This window comes from Sceloporus undulatus, chromosome 2 (assembly GCF_019175285.1).
Source record: "Sceloporus undulatus isolate JIND9_A2432 ecotype Alabama chromosome 2, SceUnd_v1.1, whole genome shotgun sequence".
Taxonomy (NCBI): domain Eukaryota; kingdom Metazoa; phylum Chordata; class Lepidosauria; order Squamata; family Phrynosomatidae; genus Sceloporus; species Sceloporus undulatus.
Genome location: NC_056523.1, coordinates 135,059,677 through 135,082,297, shown reverse-complemented (window position 1 = coordinate 135,082,297; position 22,621 = coordinate 135,059,677). Strand labels below are relative to the sequence as shown.

General features: G+C 40.8%; 1 protein-coding gene across 1 annotated transcript in view; it reads right to left on the bottom strand.

Moving 5' to 3' along the window:
• The window catches only part of TNRC6C (trinucleotide repeat containing adaptor 6C), a 167,494-nt gene that overhangs the window by 60,330 nt on the left and 84,543 nt on the right, over positions 1-22,621 (bottom strand). Inside the window, 7 exon segments of the mRNA XM_042448122.1 lie at positions 2,999-3,144; positions 3,646-3,703; positions 4,383-4,463; positions 9,463-9,632; positions 9,878-10,087; positions 19,693-20,101; positions 20,103-22,276. Coding sequence (XP_042304056.1) covers positions 2,999-3,144; positions 3,646-3,703; positions 4,383-4,463; positions 9,463-9,632; positions 9,878-10,087; positions 19,693-20,101; positions 20,103-22,276 — 3,248 coding nt within the window.

Below are 22,621 nucleotides of genomic sequence, written 5' to 3'. Positions count from 1 at the left end.
ACTGACAAGAATCACTATGGGTCAAGGTCCAATACCTGGGCACAGCTAAGTTTTCATATAACATATCTGGCTGAACATACACCTGCACCATCATGTCCTAATACTACACAATTATTTTTGTTAAAATTCATCTGCTTAGCAACTTCTCTTACACTAATGAGATCCTATACTAATGAGAAAGAAGCATCAAGAAATCAGGGCTCAAAGAGAAAACCAGATGTGGGTTTTTAAAAATGGACTACATCTAAATCATCTGTTGTACTTGAGTATTACTGCTCAAAATATTTGTATATTGTATTTAATTATTACAGTGTGCCCACGTTATATGCGGCTTTGAGCATATATGTAAAGCCGCACAGGAGCGTGCGGGGTGCAAGGGGTGGCACGTCCCATTTGGATGAATGGGGTGTACGCCCATGGTGCGTGCATGCTGCCGTGCCGCCGCATGCACGAGCCCCATTCACTTGAATGGGGCTTGAGCATGCATGGTATTTGACTTAGGATCCCCCACGTAACGGATCCCCCATGTAAGCCAAGGGCACACTGTATTATGTAAAACATAATCAGAGAAGTGTGAAGTTGTTGTTTGCTTTCAAAAGTCATTTCTGATTTATGGTGACCCTAAGGCAGGGATGGGGAACATATAGCCCTCCAGATTCTGATGAACTATCATTCCCATCATGCCTCATCAACAGCCTAGCTGAAGGAAGTTTTAGCCAAATTCATGAGGACTTGGTTGTAGCTCCTTTTATGGTAATACTAGGAAGTTTTAGTCCAGCTCATGTGCATCGTTGCCAATCACCCTTGAAGGAAATTCCCTGATTGGCTTCCCAGAATGCTCCCCCCCCAAATTTTCCAGAATGGGAGTGGGACGTCCTGGTTCTGGGTTGGGGGCATGTGCAAGGCACTATGGGAAGGCTAAAAGGGGCAGGACTTCTAGGATGGAAGTATGTTGGGAGGTTTTTTGGGTGTGGGAAGGTATTTTTGGTTGGGTTTTTTGGGTGGGAAGGTTGAATTTCCCTGAAGGCTGAATCTTCCCGGAAATTAATGACACAGAAAAATTTTTAAAATCCCAATTTCTGGGGGAAATTCCCAAAATTAGCAACACTGCTCATGTGGGCTTGGTTGTAGCTCCTCCCTTTATGGTGATACTACATGTAGTTTTACCATAAGGGGAGGAGCTACAACCAAGCCCTCATGAACTCGGCTAAAACTTCCTTCAGCATGGCTAGTGGTGAGGCATGATGGGAATGGTAGTTCATCAGAAGCTAGAGGACAGTAGGTTCCCCACCCCTGCCTAAGGGTAACCATAAGTCAGAAATGACTTTTGATGTTACACAACATATATCATGGGGTTTTCCAGGGCTGAGACGTGGACTTGCCAAAGGTCACCAGTGGATTTCCACAGCCAAGAGGGGAATCGAACCCTGATCTCCAGAATTGTAGTCCAATGCTTAAACCACTACACCACACTGATTCTCCTGAAAATGTGATACTTCAGGTCAAATTGTAAACTGTCCACTTGAAAACTGCCTTTCAAAAGCCAATCAAAGGATTGATCTAAGCAACAAATCTGTTCAGAATAGAGCTGGGTTAGAGATTATTATTTTATTTTGTGTATCATTTACAGGTTGTATTCTTCCTGGAGTTTTTGAGATCAGGAAGTATTCCTCCTGGATGTTTTGCTTCCTTGACACAACACAAATTAGTGATGGGTTCAACAAACTATAATGTCGAGTAGGAATTTGTCTCTCTCTAGTCAGAATCTAACACTCTGAACACAACATCATACTAATTCCCATGTACACCATGAGAGTACATAACACAAAAAGGTGATGAAACAGTGGTGGCATTTCCTGAATTCTACTTTACTAAAAGGGAATGGACTAAATGAATTTTAGCTAACTGCCAGATTTTTTGATTCTATCACATGTTGGAGTGTAAGGGAAATTTGCACCAATAATGGTAACATTGTAAAACACAAATATTAATTTAATGTACTTTGAGTCACAAAGGCTTACTGTTAAACCCCAACACAAGAATGAACTATTTTTTGTCCAGTTCTTAGAAGGAACTAGCCCTTACATTTTACACAAACCTCATCATCTGGTGCATTATTAACAAATTGTGGGTACAAATAGGTCAAATCTATTCCTGTAAACAAGTGGGGGCAATCTCTTGCCCTCCAGATACTCTGGTTTACAACTACCACTAGTCCTATCTAGGATAGTTAAAATGATAAGAGAGTGTCAGGAGTTGTAGTTGAAAACATCTGGAGGGCCAAAAGCTCCCCATAAAAGAACAGCCAAAAACATCAAGTGCCTGGGGATACAGTGTCAATGCCAAATATCTACATTATAGCACATCAGTTCTTAAGGAAATGAAATAGAACATTTCCCTCCCCAGGGAAGCAATAATGCTCCATTTTACAAGTAGTTGTTGTTACGTGTCTTCCAAGTCAACCCTGACTTATAATCCTATCATAGTGTTTTCTTGGCAAGATTTATTCTGAGGAGATTTGCTACTGCCAGGAGTGTGATTTGTCCAAAGTCACCCAGGGGGCTTCCACAGTGAAACAGGGATTCAAATCCTGTTCTCACAGAGCCATAGACCAACAATCAAACCATTATACACCGTGCCTGTGCTATGCGTGGGTGCACTGTACACAACTTCAAGCTTACGCTGAAGCCACATGACAATCAAACATATGCCCTGCATGTCACCGTGAGCATGCGCCCCATTGTTTTCAATGGGGCACAAGCATACATGGAATTTCCCTACTTTGCGGGATCTGGAATGGATCCCCCCGCATAAGGGAAAGGTCCATTGTACCATGCTAACTGATACATTTTACCAGTATCAAGGAAAAAAGCCAAGGAAATATAACGAAAAGGCAAAGCATTTTGCTCCTACTGCTTTCTGATAGGTTTTATTGTTCAGTATTCCCTTTCACTTTCCACAAAGTCTACCATCTACATTTGCAGGATGCTGCGCCTACCTTGTCAAGGAAAGTGGGGCGGTCCATGGAAGACTCTTTGGAGATTGGTGGTGGGCGGCAGCCAAGGGGTTTGGTGACCATTCCATTGTAGTCAGCCACTCCCATTCCACGCTTGTCCATTTCCACCTTCTTTTCCAGCAGAGCACCTGCAAATAGTAAACAACGTGAAGACATAAATGAAAATTAAGGAAACATTTCAAAATAAAGTTATAAAGATAAAATGACACCCCTTTTGATACAGCTGTTTCTACACTCCTGCTGACTTTATTACATTTTAAGATATAGCTGTGTTAGTCTGTAGAATCAGTATGTAGAGATCTTGTAGCACCTTTGAGACTAACTGAAAGAAAGAAGTTGGCAACTTGAGCTTTCATAGCATCTGAGGAAGTAGACTGAAGTCTACGAAAGGTCAAGCTGCCAACTTCTTTCTTTCAGTTAGTCTCAAAGGTGCTAAAAGATTTCTCTTCATTACATTTTGTGAGTCAACATTTAAAATGCGTTTTGCCTTTTAAAGCATTAACTCTTAATGGAAGATAACTGACAACTAACCCAGCCTATCGATAAAATGCTGTAAGGAGAAATGATGCTGAGTTCATTGTAACAGATCAACATTCTAAAATATCTATGTCAGTTACAGAAATACTTACTCATGGCCTGATCTAGATTCATACTGTTACTCTTCAAGGCCTCTTCTGCTGGCTCTCTCTGCAAAAATGAGAAAGTGGGCTTCTTCAAAACCAATACTATAGACAATTGTAAAAACAACAGAAAAACACACCTAGCGATTACAGCCAAACGAACAAATTAAATTATTTTGTTCAAGTCATTCACCTGACTCAAATAGTACAATTGTACACCAATACAGTCAGCATTTTTTTAAACTGGAGTTAGCAGGTTTTCGAAGAGCCACATTTAGTAGCACCTGAAACCCACTCCTTTCTTTGCCAAGTGGTCTTAACATGGTACTCTGACACTGTCTCTGTGCTCTTTCACATCTGCCAACATTTAATGTTCAAAAGATGGTGATAGTGGATCAGAGAAAAAAGCCAAGACCAGTCCTGTGAATTTAGCAGTAGTCCGATCTGCAGGTATTATTTTCCATTGCACAGAGGTAAACTTCATTACCTGGCAATCTGCAGTCCAAGCTGAAGTTAAATATTAAGTCTGAGATAGTGGAATCCTTAGCAAACTTAACAGATTGATTTCAGGACCAACACTACTTGGTCACAGAAACTGGAACTAGACAGTAGTTTAAATGTTCTGTTTTGGGAAAATTATATGGCATCAGACAAATCTCTCCCCTTTCACCCCATCTATGCAGTTCAAAAGGGTCTTTTACCAGGTATGTTTGTACTGGAGATACTGGAATATCAGTGCTACTCACTGGGAAGCCCATGTCTGTGAGCTGTTTTATCAGACGGTTCATGATCCAGGCCTCATCTTGCTTACTAGATGTCTTCATGCCCTGAGAATCAGCATGGGAAAATCTTTTAATAGTGCATTCTTAGAGACGCTGTAAGTAGCTAGTTACATATAGCTAGTTACATGCCATTAACTCCTTTCTGTAGTAACAAAGGTCTAACTACCTAATATAGCTGTAACTTAATAAGCAATAACTTCATTCTGTTTACACCATACCTAACTTTTAAAGTTATTTTTACACTTATGGGGACAGCATTATTAAATGGTGGTGCGGAGAACAGCTCAAGAGCCATTTATGCTGTGTTTTGTGCTCCATTTGGGCTCTGAGGTGATGGCAAGGTGGATGGGAGTAGAATGGAGTTTGTACCACAGGCCAGGTTTGTAGTAATCAGATGTAGTTTTTAAGGTAACTAAAAATAATTATAGGTTTTTTTTTTACAATCAGGGAAGTAAGGCTACCTTATTTAAAAGGAAAAAAAGTCAACTATAATAATATAGTAATAGAGTAATAAAATCTTACAAGTTGGCAAGAGCAACCTCCTGCCATGCAAGTATTCACAATTACAGCATTACTCAAGGATACCTATCCAAGCTCTGTTTAAAGACCTTCAAAGATGGAAACTCCACCACCATCTGAAGCAATCTATTCCACTGTCAAACAGTTATTCTAGTAAAGAAGTGCTTCTTAATTTTCAGGTGGAATCTTTCTTGAAATCTGAATCCAATTGTAACTACTGTACTCTGAGAGAGCTATTTGAACTGTAACTGTAAGCAATTACTTTAAAAAGTAAATTTCCAAGCTCTAACCTTCAGTATGTTCACTCAAAAGTCAGTCTTGCTGAATTCAATGAGATACTCTTAGGTAGAGTAATGAGGGCTGAAGTATAAATTTACAGCTGGGAAACATACTATGCAAATCCACATGAACAATTCCTTATAAATACAGTGGGCCTGCCCGTACTGGTGGACTTTTGATCTGTGATTTTGGGTACCTGTGGATTGCCATATGCCACCATGCGTATTCATGCCGCCGCCACTGACTAATTGGGGGGCAATTGTTTACAATTTTTGGCATTTGTACAGGGGTGGGGGTGGGGTGCAGAACCGATTCCCTGCCAATATAATAATATAATAATAATAAAATTTTATTTCTATTTCCCTGTGGATCGAGGCGAGATGACAGCAGTCAGCAAATTTCAACTATAAAAACATATTTCAACAATATTAAATAGATAACATAAAAATATACATTACTATCAATACAATACAGGTGGTCGACTCTCCGTAAAAAACATACAATACTGACAGAGGTGAGAATTTTACAGCAGGTTTGGTGGGTAGGCTCGCTGGAAGAGATCCGTCTTCAGTGCCTTCTTGAAAGCATCCAAGGTGGTAACGAGACGGATCTCTTCTGGCAAATCATTCCAAAACTTGGGGGCCACGGCGGAAAATGCTCTGTGGGAAGTGGTCCCTAGAGCCTATTGTATACAAACAGCCTTTGGTATCAGCAGGGGATCAGTTCTGGCCCCTCGCCCCACAGATACCAAAATCCACAGATGCTCAAGCCTGAGTTGTCCCTAAGGTTGACATGTGCACCATTAGGGACAGCCCTCACTGTCCCATGGCAGCACATACATGGGGACACGCTGCCATTGGGGACAACAGAACTTAATGGCGATGTGGCCGTATGCACATGCTGGCATTGGGGACACATGGACTTGCTGTCTGTGGATGCTTGGATCCATGGATGGCAAAGCCTGCGGATACTGAGGGCTGGCTGTATTAAGTTTGGGGGGAAATTCACATATGTAGTGTATGATGCATTCATATATCCCAACACCCTCAATATTGGCTTGTTTAAACAGAACACTATACTGTGGCTTAACTCAGTGAGCCTTGGGGCCACAAAGTCATTTCTTCCCTTCCTTTCCCTTCTCTCCCTCCCCCACCCCTTTAAAACCACCCCGTTTTTGAATGAGCCTCAAATTTCCATTATCGACAAATAGAAGGAACTCTGATATATGAACAAGCCAAAATCATAAACAATAACAAATGATGGTTAAATAGTTTGTGAATATGTGACCGACTACTGCAAAATTGAAAGTAAAAGCTTCCACTTTGCTGGATGGCACAAATCATTTAGATCCATTTCAGTGTGGGATGGGTACAGGACAGAAACTGCATTCCTTTAGTAGAAATGGTTGTGTTCAGGGGACTGAGAGGAATGAGAATGTCTGTTATTTATGCTGAATCTATCTGTGCCAATCACTGCCCTCAAATGGCAGTCCCAAGAAGCTACTAAGCACAGTTTGTTCCCAGTTGTTTCTGATCCGTACAGAAGGATTATACAGTTACCAAAAGAACGATAATAATAGTTCATACAATTAGTAACATTCTTAAGATTAATTTTTCCACAGCAAAAACCTCAGTTTGGTCCCATGCCTTATCCTAAAAGATTTAACTATATTCTGGCATGCATTAAAATATAATACAGAAGTTAGATCCTTTTTAAAAAAAATACTGGCTGGAGACTTAATTGTGTGCCTTGCAAATATGTCACCAAGTGCTGTAAATGGGTATTCCACCAGTGTCACAAGAAACTTTTTTTTACAGTGGACAATTTTGCTGGGGATCTGGAAGAGACTAATGATTTCTTTATCATTATCAGTGTCACTGCATAGTCCATCAAATAGTTCCCGTTGTATGTTCCATCACTGCTAAGTATGCAGTCAGCTATAGTCAAGTGGTCTTTCAAACTGGTTTAAAGCTCTCCTCACATATAGGTGGCTCCATCAACAAGGTAGAGGGCATCTAACAACCACGTTGTCAAAAGCTCCAAGCCTCTTATTTCAGAGGATGATTTACCACTGATAGTAAGGTTGCTAATGTAAAAATTTAGTTTACACAAAATATCTGGATTCAAAAGTCTCCAGAGAGCAACCACCGGAGATCCCATCCCCTCATGCAGGAATTTTGTGACATCCATGAAAGCCATTATCAGCTAATTATGACAAGTGCATAGTTAAAACACAGCACAACCCTTGGTTCTAAGGCACTAAGAAAAATAACTATTCAATGTCGATCTATTCAGGCAGGCTATCAGCAAACAACTGTGGGATATAAGGAGAGGGATATTCATGGCTGGATGTGTTCCTTTTAAAGTATTATTTAATAGTAATAATAATAATAATAATAATAATAATAATAATAATAATAATAATAGTTTATTTCTATCCCGCTTTTCCAATTCAGATCAAAGCAGCGCACAAATCCAGATAAAATTACAATAATCGATAAAACAGATAAAACAAGATATAAAACAGCATATAAAACTAATACTCGAGTAGCTGAGTAGGGGAATCCAGAAAAACATAGCCAGAGTCGTTATCAAATAGAGGGGGGAAACTAAAGTCACATCTCATGGCGGGAAAGCTTGGGAAAAGAAGAAGGTCTTGAGATTCTTCTTAAACAAGTCCAAAGATGTGGTGGAGCAGAGCTCATCAGGGAGATTATTCCATATTCTCGGGGCCTCACATAATGCACTGTTGGGACCTCCAGCAAGTTTTTCCCTGCAGACCTGAGTGTGCGGGGCGGATTATATGGGGAGAGGCAGTCCTCCAAGTACCCTGGGCCCAAGCCATTTAGGGCTTTATAGGTAATAACCAACACCTTGTATTGTGCCCGGAAGCAAATAGGCAGCCAATGGAGATCTTTCAAAATAGGTGTTATATGGTCTGACCTGGAACCACCAGCGACCAATCTCGCTGCCATGTTTTGCACTATCTGCAGCTTTCGGGTTTGGTACAAGGGTTGCCCCATGTAGAGCGCATTACAGAAATCCAATCGAGAGGTTACCAGAGCGTGTACTACAGTTTCAAGGTCTCTTCGATCCAGGTAGGGTCGCAGCTGGCGTATCAGCCGAAGCTGATAACAAGCGCTTCTGACTGTTGCATCCAGTTGAGATGTCAATTGGAGCGACGAGTCCAGAAGCACCCCCAGACTGCAAACTGAGTCCTTCAGGGGGAGCGTGACCCCATTCAGGACAGGTGGACAAATTCCACTACCCGGGCCCAATGAACCTATCACCAGTACTTCCGTTTTCTCTGGATTCAGGCTGAGTTTGTTTTCCCTCATCCAGCCCATTACCGACTCCAAGCAGGCATTTAGAGGAGAGATGCCATCCCTAGTCACTGCATCAGTCGGAGACACAGAGAAGTATATTTGGGTGTCATCAGTGTACTGATAACACCGCGCCCCGTGTCTCCGGATGATGTCTCCCAGCGGTTTCATGTAAATATTGAATAGCATGGGGGACAGAATAGCTCCTTGAGGGACACCAGATGAAAGCGCCCTCTTATCGGAGCAAACGTTCCCTAGCTGCACCATCTGGAATCTACCCGAGAGGTAGGAACGGAACCACTGGAGCGCGGTGCCCCCGATACCTAACTTCCTCAGGCATTCCAGAAGGATACCATGGTCAATGGTATCGAAAGCTGCCGAGATGTCCAAAAGCACTAACAGGGACATGCTTCCCCTGTCCATGCCCGGACGGAGATTATCGACTAAGGTGACCATGGCAGTCTCAACTCCATAGCCCGCCCGGAACTGATATGTTTTTAAAACTGTTTATAATTCAACTGGACAACCCTATAATAATGTCCTGAACTCTGATTATTAATATACCCTCTGGATGATTCCAAAATACTGCAATACAATTAGAGGTATTAATGTTTCTACCAGTGTGTGCACATGTGGTTGAAGAACATCTCTATCAGTGTATCACAGGAGGGCCAAAAACAACAACAAAAGAATTGCAGTCCATTCCTCCTTTCCAACAGCAGGCACAGATAATCAGCAGCTAACTATAACTATCTGTTCCACCTTCTTATCATTTGTACTGCAGTGATGTTTGGAAATAATGGCTTTCATTCTTTATAAAATAACTTGGCATTACTAAAATCAGGGCATTACTAAAATCAGTACTGAGTCATCTGGGTCCCTATCACATTGATTTTCATAACCCAGCAGTGTTTTAGTCATACCTTTTGAAGTCCTTTCTTTGGGGCATTTCCCCAGGAGCTACAAGAGGAATTGCTCTCTTGCGAAGCAGTATTATTCCACATATCTCCTTCTTCATCTTCCCACTGACTTGTACTGAGATTTACTTCATCTCCACCACTGCCCCAGCCTTCTTGCATAGAAGATTTAGAAGCTGCAAGCCAAAGAGAAAAAAAATCAGTCAACCTTCCTGCGCTTCACCTCCTCTGTATTTCCAATTATTAATAACCCTTCATTTTTCTTTATTATTACATAAGGCTGTATCTGCACTGACAAAGAAAGCATCAGTTCCAGATACTGGATTGTCTTTAGCTTCAGCTATAAAAGGAATACATGAAGTGTCCAAGTTCCTCAGGCGTGTCGCTTTCATCTTCACTAACCCATTCAACACACACTCACCTGGTTTGCACAGTGCTGGGGCAGCAGCTGGTGCGCTCACTCTTCCATATGTCCCTGCTGACTCAGCAGAACTATCTCCCCACCCTGTACCACTGCTGGGGGGCTTCCCCCATGCTGAAGTGCCATTATCAACTGCAGCAGAAGGGGAGGAAGGCTCTCCCCATGAAGCTTCAGGCTTTGCATGGACAGCAGGCATCTCTCCCCAGCCTGCTGAAATCAGAAGTGAAAAAGAAAACATGGTTAGGAGAAAGAAAGATATAATGAATCTTTCAAACTGCATTTTTCTTACTCTCACTTTTTTTTTTAAACACACAGTTAAGAGCTATGGACAACTTGAAAACATAAAGGAAGTGATGCAAAAATAAGGGAGTCACATGAAACAGACTTTGAGCTGGTTTTCCAGAAAGAAGATACAGGAATCCTTGTGGCCCAATAAAACACAGTTAATATACCCTTTGTCACAGAGACATTCTGAATCTGAAAGTACAGTCGGCCCTTCTTATACATAGATTTTTTATACACGGATTCAAGCATCCACGGTTTGAAAATGTTCAAAAAGGTATAATTTTCAAATATCAAACCTTAATTTTCCTTTTTTAAAATAAGGGACACCATTTTGCTATGTCATTATATTTAATGGGACTTGAGCATACATGGATTTTACTATCCACAGGGGATCTTGGAACGAAACCCCAGCGTAGAACAAGGGTTCACTGTACAGTGGTACCTCGGGATACGAATTACCCAGCTTACGAATTTTTCGGGATACGAATAAATCCCATAGGGATTTATTGTTTCGGGTTACGAACGTTTTTTCGGGTTACGAAAAAACGCCGGCGCTGTTTTAAATGGAGCCGTGGCAGAGCCGTGGCTTTTTTTCCCATTAGCGCCTATGGCAATTCGGGTTACGAAGGTTTTTCGGGTTACGAAATTAGCCGCGGAACGAATTAATTTCGTAACCCGAGGGAGCACTGTATTAAGCTAGAAAAAGGAACTTTTTCTTTGGAATTTAATAAGTACATAACAAGTATATCCTAATAAGTATGTTCCAAATACATTGGAAGCCTCAGAGGATGGCAATAGCAACCCCCCTCTGAAGAAATCTGCCAAGAAAGTCCCATGATAAGTTCACCTTATGTGCACTATAAGTCAGAAATGACTTGAAGGCACACAACAACAACATACATTAGAAGTGTGTTGTTGTGGAAGCCGCCCTGGGTCCTGTCCTGGCAGAAAAGTGGAATATAAACAAAATAAATAAGTAAATAAGTATGTACCATGTACATACATAATAAGCATGTCCCAATTCTTCTGGATGGTGAAGTCAGAAGCCTCTCATACACTACAGAGAATATTTAACTCCATTGTTGGATCAGTTTCACTGGCTGTCAGTTCATTCCAAAGTGCTAGTTATGACCTATAAAGCTCTACGCCACTTAGGACTTATGTCCCAACACCATCACAAAGTTTGTCTTCTCAGTGGTTTTTACCAGGATGTGGAAGTCCCCTCCAGAGAAGGCTACGCTGGCCTCTTCTGCTCCCCTTTTGCTAGCATTTTTATTCAATCAGGTATTTAATAGGTTGTGGGGAATCTTTTGTATGGTGTGTTTATGCTGTACTTTTATCTTTATCATATTTTACAATGATTGTACATTTTTAAAACTTAATGCTTTTTCAATATTACAACTTGTTTAATTGTGTTTTAACTTTTTATCATTGGATGTTTAGCTTTATCTTGTGTAAACCTTGTTGCAAGCCATCTTGGTATTCTCATGGCCATAAAGGTGTGGTATAAAATTTTAAAAAATGAAATAATAAATATATAAATGTTCTCACATTACCTCACATATATAAGAGGAATTTTATTAAAGCATGAAACATCAGATCAGAGTGACCTAACAGTATTAAAGAGTAACATAGGCGAGTTACAGACCGCCCGTTTGGGGCGGCCTGTAACTGGCCCTTTCCTCGCTGTATCGGGGCCTCAGCTGCCACAACGGCAGCCTCTGAGGCCCCGATCCGCCGCTTTCCAGGCTGCGGGGAAGCGGCAAAAGGCCGCTTCCCCGCGGCCTGGAAAGGAGTGTCCTTGGGGCTTCATGCCCCAAGGACATCCGGCGGCGGCGAGGACGCGGAGAAAGCCCCCTTCTCATTTGCGTCACTGGCACAGCCGTGTAGAGGCTGCGCCAGTGACGCAAATCCTGGCACCCTCGTGCAGCCCCACTACGTCCCTTCTGCGACGCCCTGTTTGGAGGTGGCGCGGTCATGACGTAGTCATGGCGGCACCCATGTGTATAGGGCGCCACCATTTTCTATGCACTCTGTGTGTACTTTGTGCGCGTCTGTAATGCGCCATTCTTTATTTTTTAAAAACTAAAAGTGGTTTTTCATTACATCTGAATTGGAACAAACTTTGGTGGGTTTACAGTTTAGGGAAACAAGTCAACTTCAGATCACAACTTTCAAGCCTAGCTTGTTTTCTTATCATTAATTAAGACTAAGCAGAGTTTGGGACTGAGATAGAATTCTCAACCACAGTTAACTGAAAATGGGAATGAAAGTGTCTAGTTACCGTTTTGTGAAAGTGTGAAAAGATGCAGGACAAAATTATGTAACACTAAACCATAGCTTTGCATTGTCCTGGACTGATCATAATGTCCTAATATCTTCACAATGTTTGGTGAGGAGTACCTACTCAGCAAAAGAAGGCTGGTTGAAACTGCTAGTTTTACTACATAAGATGGTGCTATCAAGATAGAAGTCATTTAATTACTGCAGTCCACATCGGCCTGCCTTGTATACCATTCACATTCTCTTTCTTGTTTGTAAGATGGATCTTGGTTCTTACATTTCACTGTCAAAAAGGTTTGAGACAGGAAAGAAAACTCTCTGTATTTAAAGTCCTGCACTCAAATAGAAACAGAGTTAACCTGCAGGACATTTTGTTTTGAGCTATCCTGTCTTTGTAAGCAGCCTGTAATCCATTTTATTGAGAACTTTGTATTTTTTAGTCTAATTCTCACATGTTCTAAAATGGACTTTACTATTGGAGGCAGCACTTCAAGGCTGAACTTCATGTTCTTTTCTTGTACCTTGCTCTAATGCAGGGTCCTGGTGTAATTAAGTCACAGACAGCATCATTCCCCTAACTGACTACTACCCCAGAAGAAAATGCTAGTATGCTAAAAAAAGAATCACTGTTAGCATTTAGAATTAGGCTGAATATTCAGATGTCAACCTAGTAGTTAAACGCTACAGTGTTGGGGTTATTAATTTTATTTTGGTGGAAGACTTAACAACATTGAAAGGCAAGTTAATGCTAAATGTCCAGGGAAAAAGTTTCATTAATGTTTATACAGAAATATGATATTGGAAGGAGTTTCCCCAAAGAGTTTGAATCCCTACCTAACCAACAAGCTGTAAAGGATTGAACAAATGCAATCCTCTGCTCTGCCTGGAAAACAGAGCAGCCACAGAGCCTTATAGTAAGATTCAATAAGGGTTGTAAAACATTTTGTACATTACTGCCATTCAGAAATGAGAAACAATTACAAACAGCCAGTATGTAGTCTGTTTGTGGTTTCAAAAGGTCTATGTTGTGGCATATAATGTGCAGCATCCAAATTAAATCTAAGATGTATTTGCTCATCTAGAAAACATTGTACTTCTTTGTTATTACTTGCATCAAAGCTGAATCTTTGGAGTAAAATATTTTTAATATTTCTTCAAAAATACGCAATGTCAATGTGCAATCTATGAATGCCCAAAGCTATGATAAGGTATTTATTATCTCCTGTCTTAAATGCAGGTCTAGCCATTGTACTTCAGTGTAATAAACAAGAGCAGAAGGACTGCTGGGGCAAGTCTGATTTATGCAATCATGTGTATGCAGAGCACACCCTCTCATTGAACAGAATACTGTAGGAGAGCCATTTCTGAGATGAAGCACTGTGTTCCTAAAGTCTCAAAGAGTTCTGGAATGAGACTACTGTATAATGTTCCATTGAGAACTACTCAAAGTAACTTTGTAGTTTTTAAAGACTTAAAAACAATGTAACTTATCCAGGGTCACCAGTCTGAGTGCATGGATGAACAGAGATTCAGACTCTCAGCCTGAGAATCCTAGTCCAACACTCAACCCACTATATCATCTTGATCTTCGGAAACAGTATTATTGTTTCCATTTCTATCTCCAGTTTCCCTTCTCCACTCAGGCATCTCTATGTGAAGAACAGCATGATTCCATGCCAAATGAGATGTATGGGGGGGGGGGGGACTATAGACATTGTCAGAGAGACTCACAAGGCTAGGAGCCAGAGAGGTAAGGAATCTAAATTTCAGACACTGATTTGTAATACCCAACAAAGTGTATGACTGGCAACCTCTACTATGGAGAAAATGGGCTGAAGAGCTTCTATGCTTTCATTCTGCATTCACATATTGACATACATACTGGCATACAGGAAATTAAGTATCATTAAATATTAGAAGGGAAGCTTGAATGCATAATTTAAAGAGCTCCCAGGCTTTGTAACAGTATATTTAACCTCAACCTGAACACTGCAATTTCCACTACAACACGTATTCATTTATTAAGTAAAAAAGAGGGACTAGCTTCCCTGGGTTCTCTTTAAATTCAGTAATAATGATTAATCACCTGCAATCTGTGAGGTATAAGTCATTTTGTTAAATACATTGTGTACTGAGCCACATAATATTATGTAGATTATTACTCACAACAAGAGAGTTCATGCCCTAGCAAATTAATTGTAATTATGTGAAAACAGTAACATGTGGTAAGACACCCATAGTTTATAAAGTTCTCAAGAGATCAAATCAAATGCAAGGGACAAAAAAAAAATCCAGACTTGATCACTGTACTGACTACCAGTAGTTAGAAAAATACTTAAATAATAAGTTGGGCATTTCTAATGTTTGAATATCTGAAATGACTCTAAATATCTTAAAGTACAAGTGATGTATGAACAACCATGCTTTTCTTAAAACCCTTTGACACAACATTTCAGTCCAGAAAAGTAAGTTATCATTGATGTTTCATATGCTCTCAAGTTAATACACCTAGGTCTCCTTGCAGGCACCGCTTTAGAGAAACAAGGTGAAAAAATTGCAACTAATGAGGGAAATTGTACATGATTTTCCATGACATATGTGTGTACAATCTATCAGAACTGTCCAGTGCATCAAGGTATTCTTTGTTGACCCAGACAAAGAGTCATTCTGTAACATTAATCTGATTTCCCAAACTTCAACGAAGTATTTGCTTAATAAAACCTATATCTGACTGGCTGACAAGATGATAGTGAGGCATACATACTAATTAGAAGGCTGCCAAGGAATTGATTCATGGCATCTTAAAAGCTCTGATATTCTAGACTGATTTTCTACACTATGTAAAAACTCCCAAGTGAGCTAAGACAGCCAATAAGATATCTGAATTTTAATTAGCTGATTTAAAAATTAGTGCCTTAAATATTCCCTTAATGTAAAACCACAAGAGTCAGTAAATATCATTAGGATCTTTTAAATTCAGACAAATTAAATGTGAACACACTTGGTATTTCTTTGTAATGAACCATGTCGAAGTAAAACAAAAAAGAAAGAAAGAAAGAAAGAAAGAAAGAAAGAAAGATCTCATGCTATCATTTTATATTTTGAAACCCACAAATTCCTTTGGGGGCACAGTCTATAGATAGCGTAGGAAACCCAAATATTCAGTTTTTATTTTACTTTTCTATACACATCTAAGTTTCACTTATTATTATGCAGGGTATAAATGTCCATTCCAGGTGTGGCTACATTTCACCAAAGAATCAATACCCTGTATGTGCGTTAGGGGGAAAAGGATACTTTAGCTCTGTATATTTGTTGATATTTTCCACAGACTCCAAAATTATTATCATTGAAATTAACCACTTTTTAAAGGATTTGTTCTCTCTACCATAAGCTTTTAAAAATAATTTTAGAATCTGTGTAATACTTAGTCAATGATATTCCAAAACACAGATGGGCAGATGCTCTTTTTTCTTTCAAAGGTCAAAGAACTCTTTTTAAACAAATGAGGTTTCAAGCACACTTATCATTCAGTTTGTCTGTTCATGGGCAGATGATTCAAATTCAAAATGTGCACAGAGAGAAAAGCCAACAGGTTCTAGATTTAGTTGTCCTGGGAGATAACATATCAGGCAACTTAGCTCACTGTTCAGTGTCCCAGCTTCTTCTCTGTAGCTGGATGTTCTAAATGCTTGAGATGTCAAATCAAGAACTCTCCATGGTGTTATTTCCTTTGCTAATGGGTAGAGAAGGTATTCTATGGCTCTTAGTGTCTTTCATATTGTTTAGTGAAATAAAGATAAAATTACTGGTTTGTGTATACAGTTCTCCTCTTTTCTCCCATACACATGATTCCACTAGACCACAGATATGTTACAAATGTGGGTAATGAAAATTTGGAAAATTAATTGTGTATCATAGGCTTATTTGTAATACACCTCTTGCAGCTTCTAACAGAAATAAACAGATTCCAATAACCACCAAGAGCATTTCAATGCTACAAAGCACGAGATTTACACATCTTATTAGGGTCACATTATGGTATAATCAGCCCTATGTATCCACGGATTCCTCATCCATCGATTCAATTAACCATGGGCTGAATGTGTGTGTGTGTTATTTTGTCATTTTATAGAAAGGGTACCATTTCTATCCCAATGTATTTAAAAGGACTTGAGCATCCACTGATTTTGGTATCCACAGGTGGTCCTAGAACCAAACCGCTGCAGATACAATGGGGTCCATTGTACTAGAGTTTTAAGATGCATTCAAACTGTGACTTCATTACTGATCTCCCTAAATGGGAAGTACAACCCAACTAAGGTATATAATTTACAAGGGGCTGGCAGAGAAGAAAGCATGAAATTTTGCCTTCTGGAGGTGAGGTTCTCTTACTGTTCACCAATTATGCAATTTAAATATTAGTTGCTGGTGACCTTGTTCCTAATTAACAGCCTGGACTAATAATAGCATGTCAGGTTTACATGGAAGTGTCTTACAAGTACCTACTATAGAAAGGCCAGTTCTCCCATGAGGAAGGCTAAGACCTCTCTGTGAAGCTGCAGATCAGGAGTAGCAGCACATCAGGCCATCATGGCTATTTCCCTGATGTATCACTCTTCTTCTCTATTGGACCTATCTTAATGACTGACTGCATCACCACACTACTGATGTTGTTACCATCCACCCTGCAGGGCCAGAGACACACCAACCACAAAACCTTTCTCTAATGAACGACTCTTTCCCAAGAGCACAGCCTTAAAGACAACATGATTCGAGAGAGCCTTAGAGTGGCAAATGTGGTAACAAAAATGACACAAATCAGCAGGACAGGATGCTCTGGGGAGAAGAGGTCTGCTTTGGATGGTGTCATGAATTCTGCTGTCTATTTGTTGATCTTGTGGCTATAAAGAAAAGCCTAAAATTGTAAGGAAGGAAGGTAGGGCAATTGTTGCTCCTCCACTATCCCTATATATCAGAGTAGAAGTTAGCTATAACCTGTTCCTTCTCCCAAATCTTTTTCTGACATGAAACAGCAAGAGCTGCTTCCTCCTTGGCATTCTTTTGAATGTTTTGACATTTTGTTTTACTACTAAATTTGACTGTTAATCATTCTAATTTTTTTAAGATTCAGCCAGAGAACAATTGTTTGTGTTTGTTTCTATTAAAAAAATAAGTACCACCACAGCAATGTCATTTCTCTGTTGCCTTGCTTTTGAGCAGACTACTGTTGATAGGGACCCTTCCACTGAGTGGTTTGATAATTTTCCAGGAGATCATATTTCTGTGCTGCCAGTAAGAAGTTCAACATGCTTGGAAAGAGCCTCAGAAAGCTTTTGTGCACTCAGTGCAGGCTGAGAGATCAGTAGACAGGCTTAGAGAAATCCTAGCCACCAACAGAATAAGGGTGACCAACATCTATGTGGGTTGACTAGTCCATCCTCTCTATTACCATGCTTCTGTGCTGGACTCCATTTATCATATGTATCTCATCCCTGCACTGGGATCTGCTAGTCATGTACTGTCATGCTCTAAGAATGTGAACACAGGAATCTGGGTTGTTAGATTCCTTGGTGTATGAGGTGGGGGTGGATGGGCAGTGTTTCCTTGGTTTGTCAGGCATGCCTTGACTAAAGCACAGGAACAAAGAGGCTCCAGTGCTGAAATTAGGGAGAAAAAAGCAAAAGGATCCTTAAAGAAGAGTGTAAGCCCCTGACTCCTCTCACTTTAGCTATATCATACTAACATCAGCCAAGGGGGCTAGCAGAGAAGGTAAGGGAGTCAGGGCCCTTCTGCTCTCTCTGCACCCCTTCTCTCCCTCATTGACTCTTTATGTGCCCATGCATGGGGAATATCAGGATAGATTTGTGCACTTGATTCTGTCTAGTTAGGCAATTATGGAGATTCCAGGATACTTGGCACAGGCTGAATCATTCAACTGTTCCCATGGTTATACTACATTCCACTAAAGTACTGAATATTTGTATTTGTAGGTGTTTCATAAAAGTATACAAATACAGGTATAAAATTCTTTCCCCCAATCTCAATGTTTCTTCTCATGTTGATGCACTGTGTACAGGAAACTGCCTATTCTGGTTAGATGCAATCTATACAGTAAAACTCAGGATCACACAGGTAGAACTAATCCACCAACAGAATTACTACAAAATTCTTGGAGCCTAGATATATCAAAGATATGAATTCCCATTGAATTCCCTGAAATCCCCTGAAAATAAATTTGTTAAACATTACCAGCAAAAACAAAAACAAAATGACATAATCATAGCTCTATTGAATAAACACGAAGATCTCGATATGATTGTTTTGTTCTTGTAGGTATCAAATGCTAAAAACTGGGAAATAATGCAGCCTACAGAGGATTATTGAAAAAATTTCCATCACTACAGTAATACAAAACAAAAAACCCCCAAACACTCGGATGTTTTAAAATGCTACATCGTTATGTGACAACATAAATCATAGCTGACTGCTTTGTTCAATCAGAAATGAAACATGTACTTTTCTATATTTCAATACAAATATTTCTTTGTATGAGGTAATGAATAAACATCAATGGTTTGAACAACTAAAAAGCCTCCTGGGTAATAGTCACAACTATAGAAACATGTATTTGGCAGGAAACAGTCAGAGTAACAGAAACAGATGTACCATGTCTGAGAATGGTCATCAAAGATTGGATAAGATACAAACAAAAAATAGTTAATCAAGCTCATTAGAAAATATGGCCCACATTATGGAGAGAATATTTTTGGATCTGTTCTGTGAAATGCTAATGAATTCATAATTATGTTCAGATTATGTGAAAGTTATTATATTACATAGAATTGCCAGTCTATGACCTTAAACATACCTACCTTGGTTAAAAATGTTCTAATCTAACACGAGATTTGGTGTGTCTATTCAGTTATCAAAATCATTTCACAATCTGATCTTTCTTTGCACTTTTTTTGTTTTTTTAGCAGAACAAATGAGTACTTCTGCCATTATTTCAAAAAATATGTGAGAGAGAAACAAAAATGGATTACCTAGGAATACGTTTCAACCAATTCAATTTAATTATGGATGGAAAATAAAATTCTGGGTACTGTTTTTATACATCATTCATATAAAATATGGACATTATATTTAAAAATGAGCAGAAACAAATAATTTCTAGCCAACTATTATTAAAACTTTCTTTCCAAAATGTAGCTTATTTATGTCAGGAAACAAAACTCATATCATACCTGGACCAAGCAGTGGGGACCGGTTTGACTGGGCACTTGACTGGTGCGGTGGCTGAGGTTCAGCCATGTTTGCGTTGATAATGGTGGCGGAAGTGGTTGTGGTTGTGGTACTGCTCTGGATTACAGGATTATTTCTATCCCACATATTTACAGTCTTGTTATTATTGTAATTTGGGTCACCCCAAGCTGAGGTACCATCATCAATCTCCATCTTGCGCCGAATGGACGGTGGAGAGGGTTCTTCCCACCCCGTTGCTTCACTACTGTCCTTCTGTTTGGCTGGTACTGGTCCACCAACCCATCCTGATCCAGTCTGTTTAACAGAAGCAGCTCCTCCCCAATTGCTCATGTTGTTGTCCTGGGATTTAGAAGCCCAATTCTGTTGAGGACCAGGTTTTAACGATTCCCCCCCAGCTTGTACCTGTATTAGCCTTGCTGTTTGTGCCATTTCCCCATCCACTGGTCCCAGAACGTGTAGTTTCATTCCAACCAGACCCTGATCTATTGTCAGCATCCCATCCAGAAACATTCTTTTTCCCATCTCCCAAGTGTCCAGGGACAGATGAGGAATCAACCCAATCTCCACCCCCTGAAATCCAGCCTGGATTTGATTTCTGACCATCTCCCCAGTTTTGAGATTTGGGTTTCTGAGGTTCACCCCAAGTAGGCGACTTGTCCTCCTGATTTGTGGTCCCACTCCAAGTGTGGCCACTTTTGGCAGCAGCAGCATTATTGACAGCAGTAGAATTTGTCGGCTCTCCCCATCCTCCAGGGCCATTTGGCGCTTTGTTATTGTTGTCGCCCCAACCTGTATTGGTTGGAACCGTTGTAGGTGGAGAGCTGACCCACCCAGATACTGAAGAGGTATTTGTACTGTTCATGATGGACCCATCATTCTTGCCCCCCGAATTTGAAGGCTGAGTAGCTGCACAACCCCAGGCCTCAGTTCCATTATCGTTCTTTCGCTCAGACCTTGGAGATTCTTCAAATTCCCAGGCAGTGTTTTGCTTTACAGGAGTCTGTCCCCATCCAGTGTTGGACAGAACCCTCGGGTCAAGGTCACTCCTTGGCAACTGGACTTGTCCTTGGTCTATCATTCCCTTGTCTCTTCTTCGGCCCTCTCCAGCTCCTTCCCTCCCAGTGCTGCCTTCATTCTGACTCCCATTGCTATCATTACTTCCTTCACTACCTGTGTTGCCAGATGCTGCAGCTTTGGCCCAAGAGTTTATTTGTTCATTGCCCTGCTGCATGGCAGTATTCTGGCTGGTAACACTAGAGCTATCCCACCCTGTTGATCCTTTCCCATTGATGTCATTATTGGAATGCTGGTTTGTGGGCTTGCTCCATTCGCCATTAACACCATTGCTGGTGCTGCGGTGGCCCCAAGCACCAGAATGCATATTACCAACACTACCGTTGCCACTGCCCCTGCCCCATGCTAAGACCCCAGGACCAGTAGGAGGTCCTGAATCCCATGCACTTGTTCCATTTCCTTCCTTTTGCACAGCACTGCTGGATCCATTTTGTTTAGCACTTAATGCTGAGTTCACAGTGTCTCCATTCCCCTGACTGAACCCAGAATTGCTGTTTCCTGCGGCAGGATTACCTGGGGATATCCCCCACACTGAATTGCCCATTCCTTCTCCACTTCCCCCACTGACTTGAGAAACTGATGTCCCATTAGCACCAGGAAGGCTTTGCAGGTGGGGTGGGATGATGGCCCCCATGCCAACAGCCATGCCCCAGTTCGGCAGTCCGTTTGTCTGCATTGCATTGATAGGGTTCGGTGAAGAGTTCATGGGGTTAGCGTTATTTGGTCCATCAGTGTTAAGGTTCTGAGGTTGTACGCTGAAAGACACATTCTGAGAAGCGGACGTTTGTGGTTCTGTGCTCTCTTGCGGCAACAAGTTTCCCCAAGCACCTAAGGTGCCTGTTGGGTTCCCATTCTGGTTGCCCATGTTCTGACCTATGGCACTGACTGGACTGCAAATACTGGAAGAGTTGCCTGCTCCCACAGTTCCTTCATGTCCGAGTACAGGCCAGGCAGCTGGATTGGCATTGGGGTTAAGGTTAAGATTAATGCCAGCATTTGAGTTGGAAGCACCCCAGCAATTCTGACTTCTACCATCTCCAATCATGTTGTCCATCTTTCCATCCCCACCACTGGCAGAACAATGAGCTAAGCCAGAGTTGGAACCTGTGGCAACACCCCACACTCTGGCTGAGTTTCCATTGCCATTTGCTCCACCAGCTCCAAGGGCACTCTGGTTAGAAGTGCTTTGGATGAGTGCTCCATTGGTGCCATTATTGCCATTAGGTTTCTTTGTATGTCCAGTGAAGTTGCCTTGGGCACTCCCTGTAGCCATGCTACTGTTCTCTGAGCCACAGTTGGAGGCAGAGTCAGTGTCTGTAGTACATTCTGAGGCAGACTCAGTCTCAGTTCCTGTAATGGAAGGCCACGCTTCCTTGTCAGTCCTGTCTATTATCACTTTATCCCAGCTGCAATTGGTTTCACTTCGGAAAGAGGGCTGCTGTCCCCAGTGAGTATTCTCATAATGGTCTCCCAATCCGCTGTGACCAAGGTCTGAAAAAATTAAAAAAGGATGCAAATTAGTCTGCTGTCCAACACTTCAGATACATCAGCTGCACCTCATGTTTAATTGCTGTGTTTATACTGCCCAAGATACTTCCTCCTTTACAATCCAATATATGGATGTACCTGTTGTGGAGGGTCTCAACTTTCACTAAAACTTTGGAAGGCAAAAAGTAAGGCATTTCAAAATCTAGGCTCTGGAAAACAACCACACTTTATGCTAATAAAGACAGATTTTGCAGACAAAAATAGTTTTTCTCTTTTATTATGTCTGAATAATAGAACTAGTACCAATAAATACTGTAGAGGATATACGTCTTTTCATAGGCAACATTT